Genomic DNA, 17234 nt, shown 5'->3' with positions numbered 1-17234 from the left:
ACATATACATGTACTGTGGAGATTAGTGGAGGAACACAGTAGCATATTAAAACTGCAGTCAAATAGATGTAGATTGGTAATTTTATTAATACTATTAATAAGTAGTGGTTTTCCGCACCACCTTTGAGGTTCCACTTATGGCGCGTTCGATTTTTTTTTAAGTGGATCGTCGCCTGAAGCCCTATTGTACCACTTTTTTTTACACCTGTTATTTACAGGTTAAAATAATTTACAGTAGTTGACACTGTATTTTTGTATCTATATACTTACTGTACTTTGTATACTAACTGTACTTGTACTTTTGCGCGTTGCGCGTATATTGGCGAGTTGGGAAAATTACTTACTTTATAATTTTTTATAAATACAAAATATATTTTGTATTTATTATGCCTGCAATGCTATCAAGAGTAATGAGAAATACAAGGTGTCTCATTTTAAACAATCCACTCAAATATCTCAGAAACACCGAGTTAAATAATAAAATTTTTTAAATAAAAGTTGTAGGATTTGGAGAGGGAAAAAATATAGGGATATTTGTTTGACCTTGGATGGAAGCGCTTCTGAGATTTGAAGGTCATTTTTATTTTTTTAAATGGAACCACTTTAATTTTTTTATATAAATCGATTTCTCATAATATTTGTCGTAAAAAGTTATAAAACTAGGATGGCCAAAAATTGAATGGTTTACAAGATATTTTATACTTTAATTTGACATAATTTTACATAAACTATAAAATATCTCGTTAAATATTCATTTTTCAATTATCTTACATCAACACTTTTATGCACAAAATAATGAGAGGAATCAATTGGTATAAAAAAAACACATAGTTGTCTTTAAGAAAAAAGTATATATATTTAAGAAGAAAGTATATTATATCATATCTGCTAAATATAGCGTACGTAGGCGATTTATTAACCTAACTTGTCACATTGCTTTGCTTCACTCTAGCTCAAGATCTATAGAGAGAAGGTTACCTCAGGCAAACCGGTTGTGGGCGAGGGACGATGAAGTAAGGGGGGGAGCTAGAACAGCTTGTAGGCGAGGGGCGACGAAGTAAGGGGGGAGTTAGAAACAGCTTGTCGGCGAGGGGCGACAAAGTAAGGGGGGAGCATGATGATCTCATCGTCAAACAGTAGCTGTCTCTCTCGCACGCTTTAGTGTTTTCTCTCTCGCTCCTTTAATATAGAAATGCTTTGAGTTTTTATCGAAAAAATACTTTTATTTTGTAAAATATTGATAGCACTGAAAATTGCGTAATAAAAATTGAAAAGTAAATTAGAAAGGCGCTATAAATTACATATGTTGCAAATTATAGCGCTAGATATTTAACGTTTATAATGTTAAATATCGCTGCAACAGATGCATTTGTAATACAAATTGCTTTGTACTCGTATTTAGACTGTAATATCAATGAAAATAAAATATAATTTGAGGATATACACAAAAAACATCATTTGTAAAGTAATAAAATAAAAGAAAAAATAGTACATATTTAAAAATTATTTTTAAAATAATATTTACTGTTTATATGCATTATTTACAAAAGAAATACTATAAAAAAATTTATTTTTTATATTTAATTGTGAAAACCTCAAAAATTGTCAAGAAATTGTAACTGAAATTCATAAATGTAAGTACAATTCTAGGGTAATATAAAAAGCATCATACACAAATTTATTATGATACAAACTTAAATAATAAAATTGTAATATATGTTTCAACATTGCAAATGTGAATATTTATATGATAAAATTTACAAAGTGTTAACAATTTTCAAATATTTGCTAATAAAATATTATTGAAATGTTTCTGTTGAAATCTTGAAATAATACTTTAAAAAAAATATGATGGGGTATATATTAGGGATCATTAAATATGCGGCAACATTGTGATTATAAAATTTTATAAGTATCTATAATAATAAAAATACATATATGTTGTATTAATCTGTTAATTGCGTTAAATTAATTAATAATTTTTTTATATTTATTGGCGACTCTTCTTTGATTATCTTCAGCTTTCTTCTTATTACCTACGTGCTTGCGATTTTTTTTGGCAGTATTATAAAATTTAATGAGTACATAAGTTTTTTGGAGAATAAATGCAAGCAAGTGACAGTTAGAAACAGTTAGAAAAGGAAGAACTTTGAAAGAGAGAGACAGCTACTGTTTGTCGATGAAATCATCATGCTCTACCCTTCCTTCATCGCCCCTCGCCAACAAGCTGTTTCTAGCTCCCCCCTTACTTCATCGTCCCTCGCCGACAACTGGTTTTCCTGAGGTAACCTTCTCTCTATAGATCTTGGTCACATACAGCCCGTAATCCGTAATCTGCACCGGAAGTCCGCAAAAGTTACTAGGTATTTCGTCCATAACGTTACGTGTGTTTTTATCTTTTTGTGTCCCATGGAGCCGTAATTCCATGAAATTTCCGTAAAAGCTACTACAAGTTACTAGTTATTACTAGTAATGCTTTCTCTAATTTTATTTATTTAACTAAATTTGACGATTTAATTAAAATTTTTGTTATAATATATTCTGTAGTTTTCTTATGAATAAAATACAAATAAACAATTATAATCTGTTAAATAAAAAATAGTACTACCCTTACGTCTGTATTTACGGCTTCATGGGACACAAGGAGATAAAAACACACGTAATGTTACAGACGAAATACCTAGTAACTTTTGTGGACTTCCGGTGCAGATTACGGATTACGAGCTATATGTAACGGCACTCTAAAGAGGGACGGAGGGGCGGTGGAGCGTCTCAACAGGAGGAAAAGAAAAATAGCGCAAAAGGGTTGCGCGGGGGGGCTAAAAGAGGATGGGTAAAGCCTCTTGGCAGCGCCAAGTGTTTTTATATTTTTTAATAAATATTTTATTTTAATTAAATTATTTAAATTTTGTATGTGCACTAAGAATAACATATTACTTACTTTTTAGAATCAAATTTTGATCAGTTTTATTTATATATATTATGTATATTTTATGTATGTTTATTTTGAATTTGCACCTTGAATAATATATCAGTTACTTTTGATGTTGGTAATATATTAAAAATTTAGATAATTATTAAAATATAAACATATTGGAGTGTCTTTTTTGGAACTTGGCCAGACCTTATCATTTATCAATTTTTGTGCTATAGTAATTTACTAGATCGCTTGTGAATTGCTGCAACAAGTTGCATGCAGGCTCGTCTGATACAAGTTTTTTCATATAAGTGTGGCATAAGAAAAAAACAGAGAAAAACAATGGGATTGTTTTGTCTCTTTATTTATAGGCTGTTGGAAAGCCTCCATTTTTTATATACATATGTGTAGAGTATACATGAATATATACATGTATAAAATTCAGTGAAGAGAGTGTACAACAAAAAGAGATAAAACAAATCGAATGATCTTTTTGACTGATCGCATCTTGAGCAGCACGGCGGTTCTCAATTTGTATAGATTTCATTAAAATTATGTAAACATATAAAATACAATAAAAAAATTTTAAACCGATTTTGCTTTATTTAATAAAAATTACCAAATAACTTTTTTATTTCTTTGTGATCAAAGTGGTGTCTTTCCGTAAAATCTAATTCATAAAGATTAGAGCCTTTACGAACATAAATATGAGTGTTATCAAATTCTAAAGCACATATACCTCCTCTATATTTGTCCATAGTATACGTCTAAAAATTTTTAAGACAATAATAATTTACTAATAAAGTACATGATACAAATAATTTAAAAATAAAATACAAACTTGTATGGCATCACTTTGTCTCTGATCCCATAGAACAATCTTAATATATCCCGTTACAAAAGTGTACCGATTATCTGATGAGCAACACATTGATAAGCCATATTTTGAAGAATCCCATGTACGTACAACTTCGGATGTTCTGAAATCACAGTAGCAAATATAAAGAAATTAAATAGCTAATTAATATCAACAATAAGATTTATTACCTCATGTCCATTTTTTTAATAAAATGCTCAAAACACATGAGAATAGTTTGAGGATCCTCCCATAGTAGTTGCCGACAAGTACCTCCAAATTTTTTATCCATTACATGATAACTAAAATTGCTTTACATTAATATGTATATTTTATTCCAATAATACATAAAATCCTATGTTTTGTCCAGCGAAAGAATGGTCCACGGTTAAATCAAAAATTCGTCTGTTTCGTTCAAGTCTTTCCTCACGGAACGCTTAGAAAGCCCGCCATTCCACACAATTGTACTGATTGTGCAGCTTTCTAATGCCAGCGAGTGGCGCAACGCTCTTTCCACTTTGACTGCTATGCTTCTATGCGCAGACCGGGTTTTTCTCTCGCTGGACAGAGTATAGCTTTATATACGGGCAAAATGTTTGTATCAGACTACACATTAAATATTAAAAATAAAAATTATAGATTGAAATTTGACTAATCAAGATAAAGAATTTTTGGCTTTTTTTGTATTGATTGGTTAAACTTCAATTTTTAATTTTCAATCTTCAATGCGTAATCTGATGCAGGCTTAACGACGGATCCTTCCACTATGTGAAAGAGAGAAAGATATATTTTTATTTTCTCTCATGCCCACGTTCTTCACTTATTATTGGATAGAAAATCAACAGTTTATACTTTATAGATATACAGACAGGCCAAAAAGTTTTTACGCTTGATTCGTAGGTATTGTACCAATTGTACACTTGGTCACAGAAATGCCTTAATATATGAACTTGAACGAGTGTGAATATCACAAGCAAATTTAAATGTGCCTTGACACTCGTTGACAAATACATGTGTAAGGGTCTATCCAGACAAACTTGCATGATTGGTCCATAAGCAAATGCATAAAGAACTGGACCAATTAATTTTTTTTAAGCACATGTTTATGCGACTATGCAAGTTTGTCTGAATAGGCCCTAAGACATTCCTGTGTCTGGTGTGTACCTACTACGCCAAACACAGTCAAAAATTTCGAACTTAACTGTATGTGAAAAGACCATAGACATAGGAATAAGGAGACAGAGCATAAAATCTTACATTAGGTGAGAGGAGTGAAGCCAGTTCCGCGGTGCGGGAAATAGCAGTCACGTGATATTTTGGTGCCACATTGGGATTAGTTGTAGCATAAATGCGGCACCAAAGTACCATGTGACCGTAGTCCCCGCTCCTCGAAAGCGGCTTCACCCCTTGCGGCTTACACTCCGTCTCCTTATTCCTATGTCTATGGAAAGGACAGCAACACATGACATGTAGTTCTCTCCCGCAAGAAGCGATTCAGTGCCCATTCCCGTATATATAATTCAGTACTCGCTAACAAGAAAGTTTTGATAACCCAAAAATTCTAAAAAATTTGAAATTTTGCAGAAAAATAATACATATAAATCTAATCAAAGAGCTATTTTTTGTTTTAAATAAAAAATAATTCTAGGGGTGGAAACACTCTTCAAAGAAATTCCGATTTTTCGAAAGATATTTCCCCCTCTAGAATTATTTTTTGCCAAAACAAGAAATAGCTTTTTGGTTAGGTTCATATATTATATTTCTGCAGTTTCAAATTTTTTAGAATTTTTGAGTTATTAAACCGTCCTTGTAAGTTATAATTAGAAATGTTATTAAATCGAATCATATAATAGTGTCTGTAAACATAGTCAATGTTTAAATCAACATTTGTAGAAATTGATCAATTAATTGAAATATCACTTACTTTTTTTCAATATCGTAAATTAGAAACGACGTTAATGATTCATTAAAATCATAGAAACTAGCAGCAAATTTTGTTCCTATAGGGTCAAATGAGATTGAGTTTATATAAAATTTGTTGTCAAACCAATAGTCTTCAGGTTGTTCCACGTCGACTCCACAAAATATTTGCTTTTCTTCCGTACAACCATTTTTATCGTCTGTATATTTCAGTATCTACGCAAAAACAAACTTTTTACATACTACATTAAGATAGCATTATTGCAATTTTTCTTGAATCTTACCTTTATTAAATCCTCAGAACCAATTATAATGTGTTGTGATGTTGCGTCTATGACATCAATTTCTTTATGTACATTATGTATTACTGAATATTTAAGATCATTTTTTATATCCTTTTGTGATTCAATTTTCCAGTGCTTAATAATACCATCTCTGCAAGAATTTTTGTCAAAAATAAAATTAAAAAATAAACATAAAATACAGTTCATAAATAAATACTCACACGTCGCCACTTATAATATAATCATCGGAAAGAGCAATAGATTTAATAAAAGTGTTATTATTTCCCACAATCTTTTCATCCTTTTTAATGGTACCATTCTTTGCGCGATTATAAGCAAGAAAATAATCTCCACAAAACCAAATCGTATTTTTAGTCATTTGTAGGCATTTATTACTCCTATAATATTCCTCCATATACATATCCTCTTCTTCATATATATTACTTTCTTTATAACTTGCAGATATCCAGTTGCAATATGTACTAAATATAGAATCATATGAAGATAATAATGGTTTGCACCTGTAAAAGAAAATAAGACGTGTTTTTCAATATGATCTTATGTAAAATCGTGTATATTCTATATTCTGAAAATATGTAAATATTAAAATGTATTTTAAAAATATAATTAAAAAATTGAATAAAGTTTTGCATAATTAACAACAAGAAAAAAAGTTGTAACTTAACGCTAATATGTGAAAAAGTTTTATCGACAAATATTGTATTAGATTTGAAAAAAAGTATGTTCATTAGAAACACTTTTCTATTAATTCTTTTAATTGGACAAATTTAGATTAATTTAAAAGTGGTTAATGATGTCATTGCATTGTCTCTGTCAATAAAAATGAAATATATACCTAGTTTTCGTCAAAACGTTGGTACGCGTATTAAGTTTGGTGCCCACTTTGATAGAAATATTTTTTTAAAAATATAACGAAATTTTGCTGAAATGTATTTGAAAATTTCTCTCAATTGACCCCATTAATTAATTTCATAAATATTTCAGCAATTTTTTTATTAAAAAGTAACAGTTTTCAGTTCAATTCAGTAAATTTCATAATGATAATTATTTAAAAACTTTTTTATTACTTTTCAACAGTATATTTTAACTTTCCTTATATTTCATAATATTACATTAAATTTTTATACGGAAAATTATGATTTATTTTGAAATATATTCAGTAATTTTTCAAAAACTTTTGTTTCACTTTTCATTGATTTCATAGCACTGTCAGCAAAATATTTTCATTAGAGTAGCCAATCAAAAACGTTGCAAGAAAGACAGACGTCACCCGGCAATATAGCTCTCTCTTCTTCCTAGTGGAATCAGCCCTACTTCTTCAAGGCGATTTTCAATGGCTTTGTTTACTAACGCTTGGTGCTGGTCCTAGGTTGTTTTTCAGCAAAGGACACAAGTTGACACAAATCGACACAAGTATCACTCTGTCTTTGTTCGATATTCAATGAGCAACAGAGAGAATAATACTTTTGTGTCGCTTGTGTTTTTTGGTGAAAAACTACTTTAGTAGAGCACTAAGGCCTGTTCTACAATACGTCGTATATCGGATAACTTATGGATAAACAACACTACAATTTACTCGCAAAAGATAAATTTCAATTTTTTCTTTAAATGACATACATTCAACACCTTACCTAGGAATAACCTGAACAACAAACATTCCTCGCAGATCTTGCAGCAATATTATAATAGTATTCAGGTGATTTTAGAATGTGAACGGTGAACGGAGCTACAAAGTTCGAGCAGCTTAGAAGACATAACCTAATCATCATAAACTTTTCAGCTCAGCGACAAAGGGGCGAGAGGGCAAGGAGCAAGATCTATAGAGAGAAGGTTACCTCAGTAAAACCGGTTGTGAGCGAGTGACGATAAAGGAAGGGAGGGAGCTAGAAACAGCTTGAGGGCGAGGGGCGATGAAGGAAGGAGAGAGCATGATGATCTCATCAGCCAACAGTAACAGTCTGAGATAGCTTCTGCTCACAGATGACATCATCATTGCCCCTCTTGCCGCTCGCCCTTCTCTGCATTTACCCCTTTTGCCGCTCGTCCCTCTTTGCGTATAAGGTAACCTTCTCTCTATAGATTTTGGACAAGGAGTGGAGGAATAGAATAAAAATGGCGCAGACAAGAATACTCACGTTTATATGTCTTAGTCCTAGCAGTTGCGGCGCGGGCGATAATAGAGGATTCATACCAAGATCTATAGAGAGAAGGTTACCTCAGTAAAACCGGTTGTTGGCGAGGAACAATGAAGGAAGGGGGGAGCATGATGATCTCATCGGCGAACAGTAGCTAAGGTCTGTTCTTTATAGCTGAACTGGTTGCACTAGTTCAGAGTTTATCTTTTCCCTTCCATATTGGAAGGACAAAGATAAACTCTGAACTAGTGTAACCATCTAAGCTTTAGAACAAAAGATAGCGAACAAACAAAAGTGGGGATGGCGAGATAGTGGAGGCCGAGTTCCCATCCAGCGGACTTTGAAGGCTGCTCGCGAGCAAGCTTTTAGCCAGGCCTGGTCTAGAAAACAAGCTTTAATATTGGACATTGGACGTCGTATGTTGGACATCGGACACAGTATGAATCTTTCATAAGGAAAGGGAAGGAGGTGTCAACCACAAAAATCTGCTAAAATACTTAACTAATTCCGAGCACTGTTCTAGAATAAATTGCAATATAATTATAGATTAAGCTTTATTTAACTTACCGTTCACCAAATTTTTTCGATTTCTGATTTGTGATACTGACAAACAAATGTTTACTTTTTTTGTTTAATGTATCGAATGCCACACTATTAAATTGTCTGCATACCATAGTAAGCTGATATAAAGTATATACATCACAGAAATTGAAAATTATTTCTAATATCTCGTTCGGAAAAATATACGGATCAGACATATTTATCTTCTTGATTGAAAGTTACCACGTGAGAATATAGATATTATAACCGGTTTGTTTACTTTATTGAAAGTTATACTTTTTTATTTTTAAAGTGGAATATCTTCAGCTTAAGATCTGCTATTCGGCACAAACCCTTTAGATCCTATAGACTACCACGTTAAAATTCCTTAAATAATTCTATTCGACTTTTTAACAAACCGGTAAACTTCAGCAACAGTCTTCACTTGTCTCGCCGGGGAAACTGCCACACACAGAATGGCAACACTTTACCAAAACCCACTAAAATATAACTAAATAAATAAAATTAGAAAAAGCATTATTAGTAATAACTAGTAACTTGTAGTAACTTTTACGGAAATTTCATGGAATTACGGCTCCATGGGACACAAGGAGATAAAAACACACGTAATGTTACGGACGAAATACCTAGTAACTTTTGCGGACTTCCGGTGCGGATTACGGATTACGGGCTATATGTGACGGTACCCCTAATTCTTGCATTATAAGTGTACGGCCGGCGTCACATAGAACCCGTAATCCGTAATCCGCACCGGAAGTCCGCAAAAGTTACTAGGGATTGCGTCCGTAACGTTACGTGTGTTTTTTCTCCTTGTGTCCCATGGAGCCGTAAATACACACGTAACGGTATTACTATTTTTTATTTAACAGATTATAATTGTTTATTTGTATTTTATTCATAAGAAAACTACAGAATATATTATAATTTTAACAAAAATTTTAATTAAATCGTCAAATTTAGTTAAATAAATAAAATTAAAAAAAGCATTACTAGTAATAACTAGTAACTTTTAGTAACTTTTACGGAAATTTCATGGAATTACGGCTCCATGGGACACAAGGAGATAAAACACACGTAACGTTACGGACGCAATCCTTAGTAACTTTTGCGGACTTTCGGTGCGGATTACGGATTACGGGTTCTATGTGACGCCGGCCTACTACTGTTAATATTGCTTTTTTATGATCTTCTATTTTTATTAGCAGACGCATGCTACCACGCTATGCTATTGCTGTTAACGGAGCTCGCATTCACTAACGCTATCTTGGCTCCGTAAATGGAGCTAATAGCGTTAGCGTTGATAACGCAATAGCGAGCTCCCCGAACGCACCTTTATGGCCGGTTTATGCTTCGGTCTTAATTTTAATATTAAGAGTTGATAACGTAGAATGCCATAAGAGCGTTTATACTTCCCTAGTCTTAATCTTAATCTTAATCTTAATCTTGGAAAGATCCCATCTTTTAACTTTAGTCCCTAATGTCCTAAGGTCGGGCCAATGAGGTAAGTCTGACGTCCGACGCAGCACGAAACCGCGCGAAATAATGGTTTTCGATTCTTGTAAAATACGAAAATGAGTGATGCTGATTTAATTGAATGTGTCCAACAATTCGATGTTGTTTGGAATAAAAAAAATCCAAATTATAAAAATAAATTAGTGGTGAAGAATAGTTGGAACGCTATTGGAGAAGCGCTAAATTTAAGTGGTAAGTTAGTATGTAGAATCTAACCTCTTAAATTGAAAGAACAAAAACTGTGTAGGAGTGTTTTTATAGTTTTTCTATTACAATTTGTGGTTAGGTTAGGTTAGGTTTTGTTACATTTGCACATGCGTAGTCCGAATTTCCAGGGAAGCATAAACGAGTCCTTAAGATTAAGTTAAGACTAATAGCGTTTTCGATTATACAGGATTTGAACGACCCAGGGTTGGTTAATGACGTCATTGCAACCTCTCCACCAATGAAAGACTTGCATTTATAGTAAAATAGTGATTGATCAACCCTGGGTCGTTCAAATCCTGTATAATCGAAAACGCTATAAGACTAAGATTAAGATTAAGACCGAAGCATAAACCAGCCATTAGTAATCAAAAGTATAACTTAGTAACCTCGGGATGGAACTTGTGACGTCATTATTCGATCGCGGAACGAGTAATGGCCCTCAAGGCCATCACACACAAAATGACATAACTGCATATGCATAGCATAAGACCGTCTTGAACAACATGTTAACTTACATAATGTCAATTAATTACATGATGTCAATTAATCATGCTTATTATTACATTATTACTCATTTTCATTGTTTCATAATACTGTAGGTGTAAAGAGGGACGGAGGGGCGGAGGAGCCTCTCGACAAGGGAAAGGGGGAAATGGAGCAAAGGAGTTGAGCTGGGGGGGGGGGGCTAAAAGGGGATGGGTAAAGCCCCTTGGCAGCGCCAAGTGTTTTTGTATTTTTTAATAAATATTTTATTTTAATTAAATTATTTAAATTTTGTATGTGCACTAAGAATAACATATCACTTACTTTTTAGAATCAAATTTTGATCAGTTTTATTTATATATATTATGTATATTTTATGTATGTTTATTTTGAATTTGCACCTTGAATAATATATCAGTTACTTTTCATGTTGGTAATATATTAAAAATTTAAATAATTATTAAAATATAAACATATTGGAGTGTCTTTTTTGGAACTTGGCCAGACCTTATCATTTATGAATTTTTGTGCTATAGTAATTTACTAGATCGCTTGTGAATTGCTGCAACAAGTTGCATGCAGGCTCGTCTAATACAAGCTTTTTCATATAAGTGTAGCATAAGAAAAAAACAGAGAAAAACAATGGGATTGTTTTGTCTCTTTTCCTTATAGGCTGTTGGAAAGCCTCCATTTTTTATATACATATGTGTAGAGTATACATGAATATATACATGTATAAAATTCAGTGAAGATAATGTACAACAAAAAGAGACAAAACAAATCGAATGATCTCTTTGACTGATCGCATCTTGAGCAGCACGGCGCTTCTCAATTTGTATAGATATCATTAAAATTATGTAAACGTATAAAATATAATAAAAAAAATTTTAAACCAATTTTCTTTTATTTAATAAAAATTGCCAAATAACTTTTTTATTTTGTCCTAAATGCCTTGATGGAAAGCTCCTAGTGTGACCATGTGTACAAAATGTTTAGAGAAATAGAATTTACAATATCTATTTTATTCAATAAAAAACAATCTTATTAAAAAAAATTATTGTACATTTCATAAAAATCTATTCATGAAAAATTCTTTAGCTTAAAAAATATGAATATAAATAAATACTTTATGTAGATTTAATTTGTTGCAATTCATCTGTTACATTTGTTAAATATTCCTCAACATTTGTTAACTGTTCGACGATATTCGTGTTATCCCAATCTTGTTCTTTGACTTTTCTTACAACACCTTGAAGTGATAATTTGGCAGTTCCTAATAATTTCTTCTTCTTAGCAACTGTGATATCAGTAGTATTAGATAAATACATTTGTGCTAAGTTACAACACAATGTTAATACATTTAAAGTTGTATTTTCGCTACGAAACCATTTTTGATCTTTCGAAGTCGCAGCACGATGCGCTTGTTGCAGATAATATGCCGCTTTTTCGATGTGCATCTCTGTCTTTTTTAATACGGTAAGTTGAGCATACATTGTCCAAATATCAGGGCACGAAATACTTTTCGTATCAGAAGTAATTCTTCCAAATAATTCTAAACTACTCTCAAGCAAAAGAGAAGCTGGATTTCCGTATGCATCATTAATATTATTTATTATAGCATCTACTAATATTTGGAGAACTTGGACATCTAGATGACTGTTCTTCAAATCTAAAATACGATGATAACATCGAATAACCTGGAAAAAAAACAAAATTATTAAAAAATATCGATTAACATAAATAATGTTGGTGTTAAATACAACATTTAAAAAATTAGTTTATACTTTAAAAAAGAGATTTTCTAAGAAATAAAATTTAACTTCTTCATTATAACAAATATTCGCACATCTATTGCACATCTTTTCGCACAAAAATCATAGATTTATTTCTATAATAGATCTTTATAACATTTGCTGACTAAATTATTAATTATTACAGTACTATATTGAGATGCTATTCTTATGTATGTTTTGTTTCAAATCAAACAGTCGATTAAAGTCGACGCGCAATTGTATGAGCGCTTAGTGGCTGTTGATTGTAGTTCAAACTAATATCAATGGAAATTAATCCAATACTTATGCTGATAACTTACTTCTGAAAAATGTTTTAAATCGATGCTGACAACCATCAAATTGTCCCATACTTCCCAACGATCATAATTACATTTTATGGCATCTTGTAAAGACTTCCAAGCTCTTGTTTTTTCGCCTAATTTTATATACGCTTTCGCCAAATTATTCCATGCCTCGAAAGACTGCAATTTTTATGTCAAATAAGAATTCGTATGTCAAAAATAACAATGCCAGAAATATGTGTATACTTACAGAATCTTCTAAAACGCTGTAACGTCTATATGCCATAGCAGCTAGCTTCCAATCTTCTGTCTGCAATGCTGCATAACCCAGTCTGAACCATACTAACTCTTGAATATTATTCAATTCAACTGACAACTTCAAGTGTGGTACAGCTTCAACATACTAAAAACATAAATCTCATGTTAGAAATAAATAAAAAATTTATATTGAAAAAATTAAAAATTTACTAACATTTTTCTTCGTGAAATAATAAAATCCCCAGTGTCTTTGTACTCTACTGCTTCTTTCCTCGGACAATTTCCACGCTGTTTCATAATGATTCACATCTCCAGTTGTATCTCCTAAGAGGCACCATAATTTCACCGTTGGCTTTTTCGATATTTCTTGTCGAATAACCTCAGCTGCCTGCAAACGTTTATAAGTTATGTATCAACTTTTTTTATATCATATATTCACGTTGTAGAAATTACATACCTTATGTTTCAAATCTAACGTATTATAACAAATAATCACGTTGTCCCATAATCCGAGTTTTGTAAAGATATCCAGAGCTCCTTTGACTAAGCCAAGACTAAACATTATGTTAGCCCATTTTTCCTCTAATATCCAAATAGGTTTCATATTGCTTGCAAAAAATAGATCCATTCTTCTAGCTACAGATGCTTTTGCATCAGTATAATCTTTCAGTAGAGACTCCGCTTGCATCATAGACCGCTCGATAGTTTTGTTATCAGACTCTAGCGAGCATCGATTGCATAAAGAAGTCATCTTTAACGACCAATTCTTTGTATTCTCTATGACTTTCTGTAAAAAAAAATTTTTTAAATAACATTTACTAAAAGAATAAATTTAATAAAACACTAAATTTATGTTAATATTAGCTTACGTTCAAATAAGGCCTGATTTCCTCATCAGTGAGATTATGCTTAGGCTGACACAACTGCAACTGAAAACTATCAACACGATTAAAATCTTTTTATATTTTAAGATGTTTAATATGACATGATGATATGAGCCATATATACTATTTTGTTAAAATGACTGCTTCCTCCATTGCTCCCAATTGAGTTTCTATTTTATGTTCTGAAAACTCAATGTGTTCTAATCTTGATTCGTCATTTAAATTCAAAGATTTTGGTATGTCTTCACAATCTATTGATGGAAAAATTTCTTTGTTTATTTCTACTTTCAAATACAACTGCGCTTTTTCCTTTTGCTGATACTTTGTACGTTTTCCCATTGCACCTTCTAGATTTAACGTTAAGCCTGCTATGTTTTGTGCTTCTTCCAGATGTTTTTCAGAATGTTGAGTAATTCTATAGCACAAATAAAATCTAGCAACTTCTAGATGAAATAAAAGCTTGCAAAGAGGATTTTTTAAAATGTTAAGATTGTTGATATTTGGTATTAAATTCTCAGTTTCTTTAAATAGTATTCCTGAATTTTCATCTAATATATATTGATGTAATAGATTAGCTCTGAATAACCACCAAATGCAGCTTTCACATTTTGACTGCAATTCTTTAATGGAGAATATTTTCTTAGCCAGATAAAGAAGCTCTAGTTTTTGTACATTTATGTTACATTCATCGTGTAACGATAAGCTTTTAAGTGCTTCCTCTCTTTTGGTTCTTAACCAGTCAATATCTTTATCAACATGAGGACCAGTCCAATTGCATTGAGCAAAATGTGATAATAAAGCTATTCCTACACACAGCCATGAATGGTGTATATCTGATTCAGCAATATCTTTATTCACTATTTCTTCTAAATTAAAATCATATTTTAAGGTTTCGCTTATAAATGCTGAAAGTTTGTTAATTATTACATCTTCATATTGGCCGTTCAATATATCACATACACTTTGTGGCAAAATAAAAGCTGAAATCAGAAATAATTATAGAGACAAAATATAATATATAATTTAATATAAAAAATATAATACATAAATTTAAAAAAAAATACATTATTAGCAAAAGTATTTGCAATACAATGTAGTGTAATTTTTACAAATTTAAAACCATATTTATGTATATAGCATACCTTCATTTTTGGAAAAATTGATTAAAAGTTTTATTTCTATACTTTCGTTTATCTGATCTGTATCTACAGCCATAATATCCTAAATAAATCACGTGGAACTCACAGACACAAAATTGTATTTTAACGAAGTCTAGATTTCACACAAAATTATGAATTGTGCTTTTTTTATTTGGAATAAATTATTACACTTTTAACTTATTTAAATTTTTGGATACACCTGGATCTCACTCCACTAAATTGAAACGTAAGAAAAATGTAAGCAGCTGATAATTAAGGTTAGATTGTTCTACGCAGGATGTGCAAACTCCAGACATGCCAGTTTTCCCACCGACTGCATCACATCCAGTGTTCCGATTAGGGACCGGTTTGTTTGCGCATGTGCGGCCATACGACGTCAGTAAAGCGTTTCGAACATATAAAAAGAGGTACCGTTACCCAGCTTCATTTAAAGTAATAAAAATTTTTTTAATGTGTAAAGTTTTTAATGGTGACTTTTATGTCATGCGTATTTGGTCAGAAGATGGCGTACTCTGTAGGCTGAATATGTAATGATTGAATGATTCCTGATTGGTTATAAATTCAAGCTATTTATATTTATGTGTGAGCGCGCATTTCAATTGTATTAAGATGTTGGTTTAAGCTGCGAAATGCGTTACCAAGGAAATATGTAAACAGAGGGATTGAGGCGAAGATCTGTTACTAAGCGGTCGTCTTGTTTCGGGAGACGCGCGACCATTCGGACGCTTTTCTGATTTGTAATCGTGATACGGTTTTCTCGAAGTTTCTATGTGTTATCGCGTACCCCATTAAACGAGATCTAGTAATAAAATCATCGTATCATAGTGCGAGATATTATTTATGGTGTATTAAATAACTTTACTAATAATAAAGTTTATAAAAGTTCGTTTTCATACGTGAGTGCTATCGATATATTCCAATTTCCCCTCTTATAAATTCCTGACTAATCGATATCTAATTCAATTAAACTAGATATCTTACAAATGTATTAAAAAATAAAATATATATACATATATGTATATGTACAAAAATACATTATATATATATATATATATATATATATATAATTTAATTATTTTATAAATATTAATTATAATAAATAAAATAGCCTTACCTTATTTTTATCTTCCTAACCTCTTCCTGTCAAAAGTCCCGCGTAAAATCCTGCACACTAGAGGTCTGTTCTTTACAGCCGAACTGGCTGCACTAGTTCAGAGTTTATCTTTCTTTTTCCAATGTGGAGGGAAAAAGATCAACTTTGAACTAGTGCAGCCAGTTCAGCTAAAAAGAACAGACTTAAAGTCAATTTGGGTTCACTCATGTGTCAAATGTCAATACATGGAGGCAGTCATATTAATTTTTCTGCCTGACGGTAGCGCACCATGCGTTAAATCTGTGCGAAAAATGACCTATATTTCGTTACATCCGTTCATAGATATATTACATATATAGCGTTTTCGATTATACAGGATTTGAACGACCCAGGGTTGATCAATCACTATTTTACTATAAATGCAAGTCTTTCATTGGTGGAGAGGTTGCAATGACGTCATTAACCAACCCTGGGTCGTTCAAATCCTGTATAATCGAAAACGCTAATAGATAGAGCTTTGTACCATTTTTGCTATAGTGCAACACGTGCCAAGATAATGACGGATTTTCCTCCTTCGCGCATGCGCATTCGTATATTTATCTCGGTGGATACAGTACTTTTACATAAAATTAGGTTATATCCTTGGCTGTCATCATTGAGTTCTATAACATACTGGAGCGAGCCTTCCTATCCCGAACAAAGAAAACTGTGTCCGCGATTTAGAAAAGGACACATATAGCAATGTGAGAATTTCTGTCTCTTTTTACGTTCTATTGCTTATGCTGAAAACATACGCTGACAAGGAAGACTAGCCTCACGTAATCTATCTGTCTTTTTCGACCGATGGAGACATCCCCACTCCTGAAAGG

At 32.0% G+C, this 17234-nt stretch overlaps 2 protein-coding genes and 1 long non-coding RNA gene across 7 annotated transcripts; 1 reads left to right on the top strand and 2 right to left on the bottom strand.

The window, feature by feature from the left end:
- Positions 1 to 3265: 3265 nt before the first annotated feature.
- Positions 3266 to 9319, bottom strand: LOC105679253 (uncharacterized). 5 transcript variants are annotated; one of them, XM_067352119.1, is made up of 7 exons: positions 8701 to 9319; positions 6199 to 6498; positions 5978 to 6128; positions 5698 to 5909; positions 3965 to 4075; positions 3759 to 3897; positions 3266 to 3684 (listed from the first exon to the last, which is right to left on the bottom strand). In XM_067352119.1, exons 1-7 carry the CDS (start codon positions 8889 to 8891, stop codon positions 3523 to 3525), a joined length of 1266 nt encoding a protein of 421 aa, XP_067208220.1. In that variant the 5' UTR covers positions 8892 to 9319; the 3' UTR covers positions 3266 to 3522. The 5 variants fall into 5 exon arrangements, with proteins under 5 accessions (XP_067208220.1, XP_067208224.1, XP_067208223.1 ...); XM_067352123.1 differs by having other exon boundaries at positions 9093 to 9312; XM_067352122.1 differs by lacking the exon at positions 8701 to 9319 and adding an exon at positions 8134 to 8271.
- Positions 7925 to 9135, top strand: LOC136998837 (uncharacterized). Its single transcript, XR_010889374.1, has 2 exons — positions 7925 to 8059; positions 8149 to 9135. It is a non-coding gene; the product is annotated as an uncharacterized lncRNA (long non-coding RNA).
- A 1127-nt stretch (positions 9320 to 10446) lies between the features above and the next one.
- Positions 10447 to 16214, bottom strand: LOC105678361 (tetratricopeptide repeat protein 27). The gene is made up of 8 exons (XM_012377633.2): positions 15255 to 16214; positions 14237 to 15092; positions 14098 to 14164; positions 13686 to 14015; positions 13443 to 13616; positions 13221 to 13373; positions 12989 to 13150; positions 10447 to 12593 (listed from the first exon to the last, which is right to left on the bottom strand). Exons 1-8 carry the CDS (start codon positions 15325 to 15327, stop codon positions 12024 to 12026), a joined length of 2385 nt encoding a protein of 794 aa, XP_012233056.1. The 5' UTR covers positions 15328 to 16214; the 3' UTR covers positions 10447 to 12023.
- Between the last annotated feature and the right edge of the window lie 1020 nt (positions 16215 to 17234).

This window comes from Linepithema humile, chromosome 3 (genome assembly GCF_040581485.1).
Source record: "Linepithema humile isolate Giens D197 chromosome 3, Lhum_UNIL_v1.0, whole genome shotgun sequence".
NCBI classification, from domain to species: Eukaryota; Metazoa; Arthropoda; class Insecta; order Hymenoptera; family Formicidae; genus Linepithema; species Linepithema humile.
The sequence above is the reverse complement of the archived record's forward strand: the minus strand, read 5'-3'. Positions and strand labels throughout refer to the sequence as shown.

Excerpts from the sequence above, each read along its gene's own strand:
- LOC105679253 (XM_067352119.1), bottom strand. The coding sequence starts at position 8,891 with ATGTCTGATCCGTATATTTTTCCGAACGAGATATTAGAAATAATTTTC. Across the intron at positions 6,129-6,198 it reads TATATTATAAGTGGCGACGT|AGATGGTATTATTAAGCACT; the intron begins GTGAGTATTTAT and ends AAATTCTTGCAG. Across the intron at positions 5,910-5,977 it reads GTTCTGAGGATTTAATAAAG|ATACTGAAATATACAGACGA; the intron begins GTAAGATTCAAG and ends GTTTTTGCGTAG.
- LOC105678361 (XM_012377633.2), bottom strand. The coding sequence starts at position 15,327 with ATGGCTGTAGATACAGATCAGATAAACGAAAGTATAGAAATAAAACTT. Across the intron at positions 15,093-15,254 it reads CAATTTTTCCAAAAATGAAG|CTTTTATTTTGCCACAAAGT; the intron begins GTATGCTATATA and ends TTCTGATTTCAG. Across the intron at positions 12,594-12,988 it reads ATTTAAAACATTTTTCAGAA|GTTATTCGATGTTATCATCG; the intron begins GTAAGTTATCAG and ends TTTTTTTTCCAG.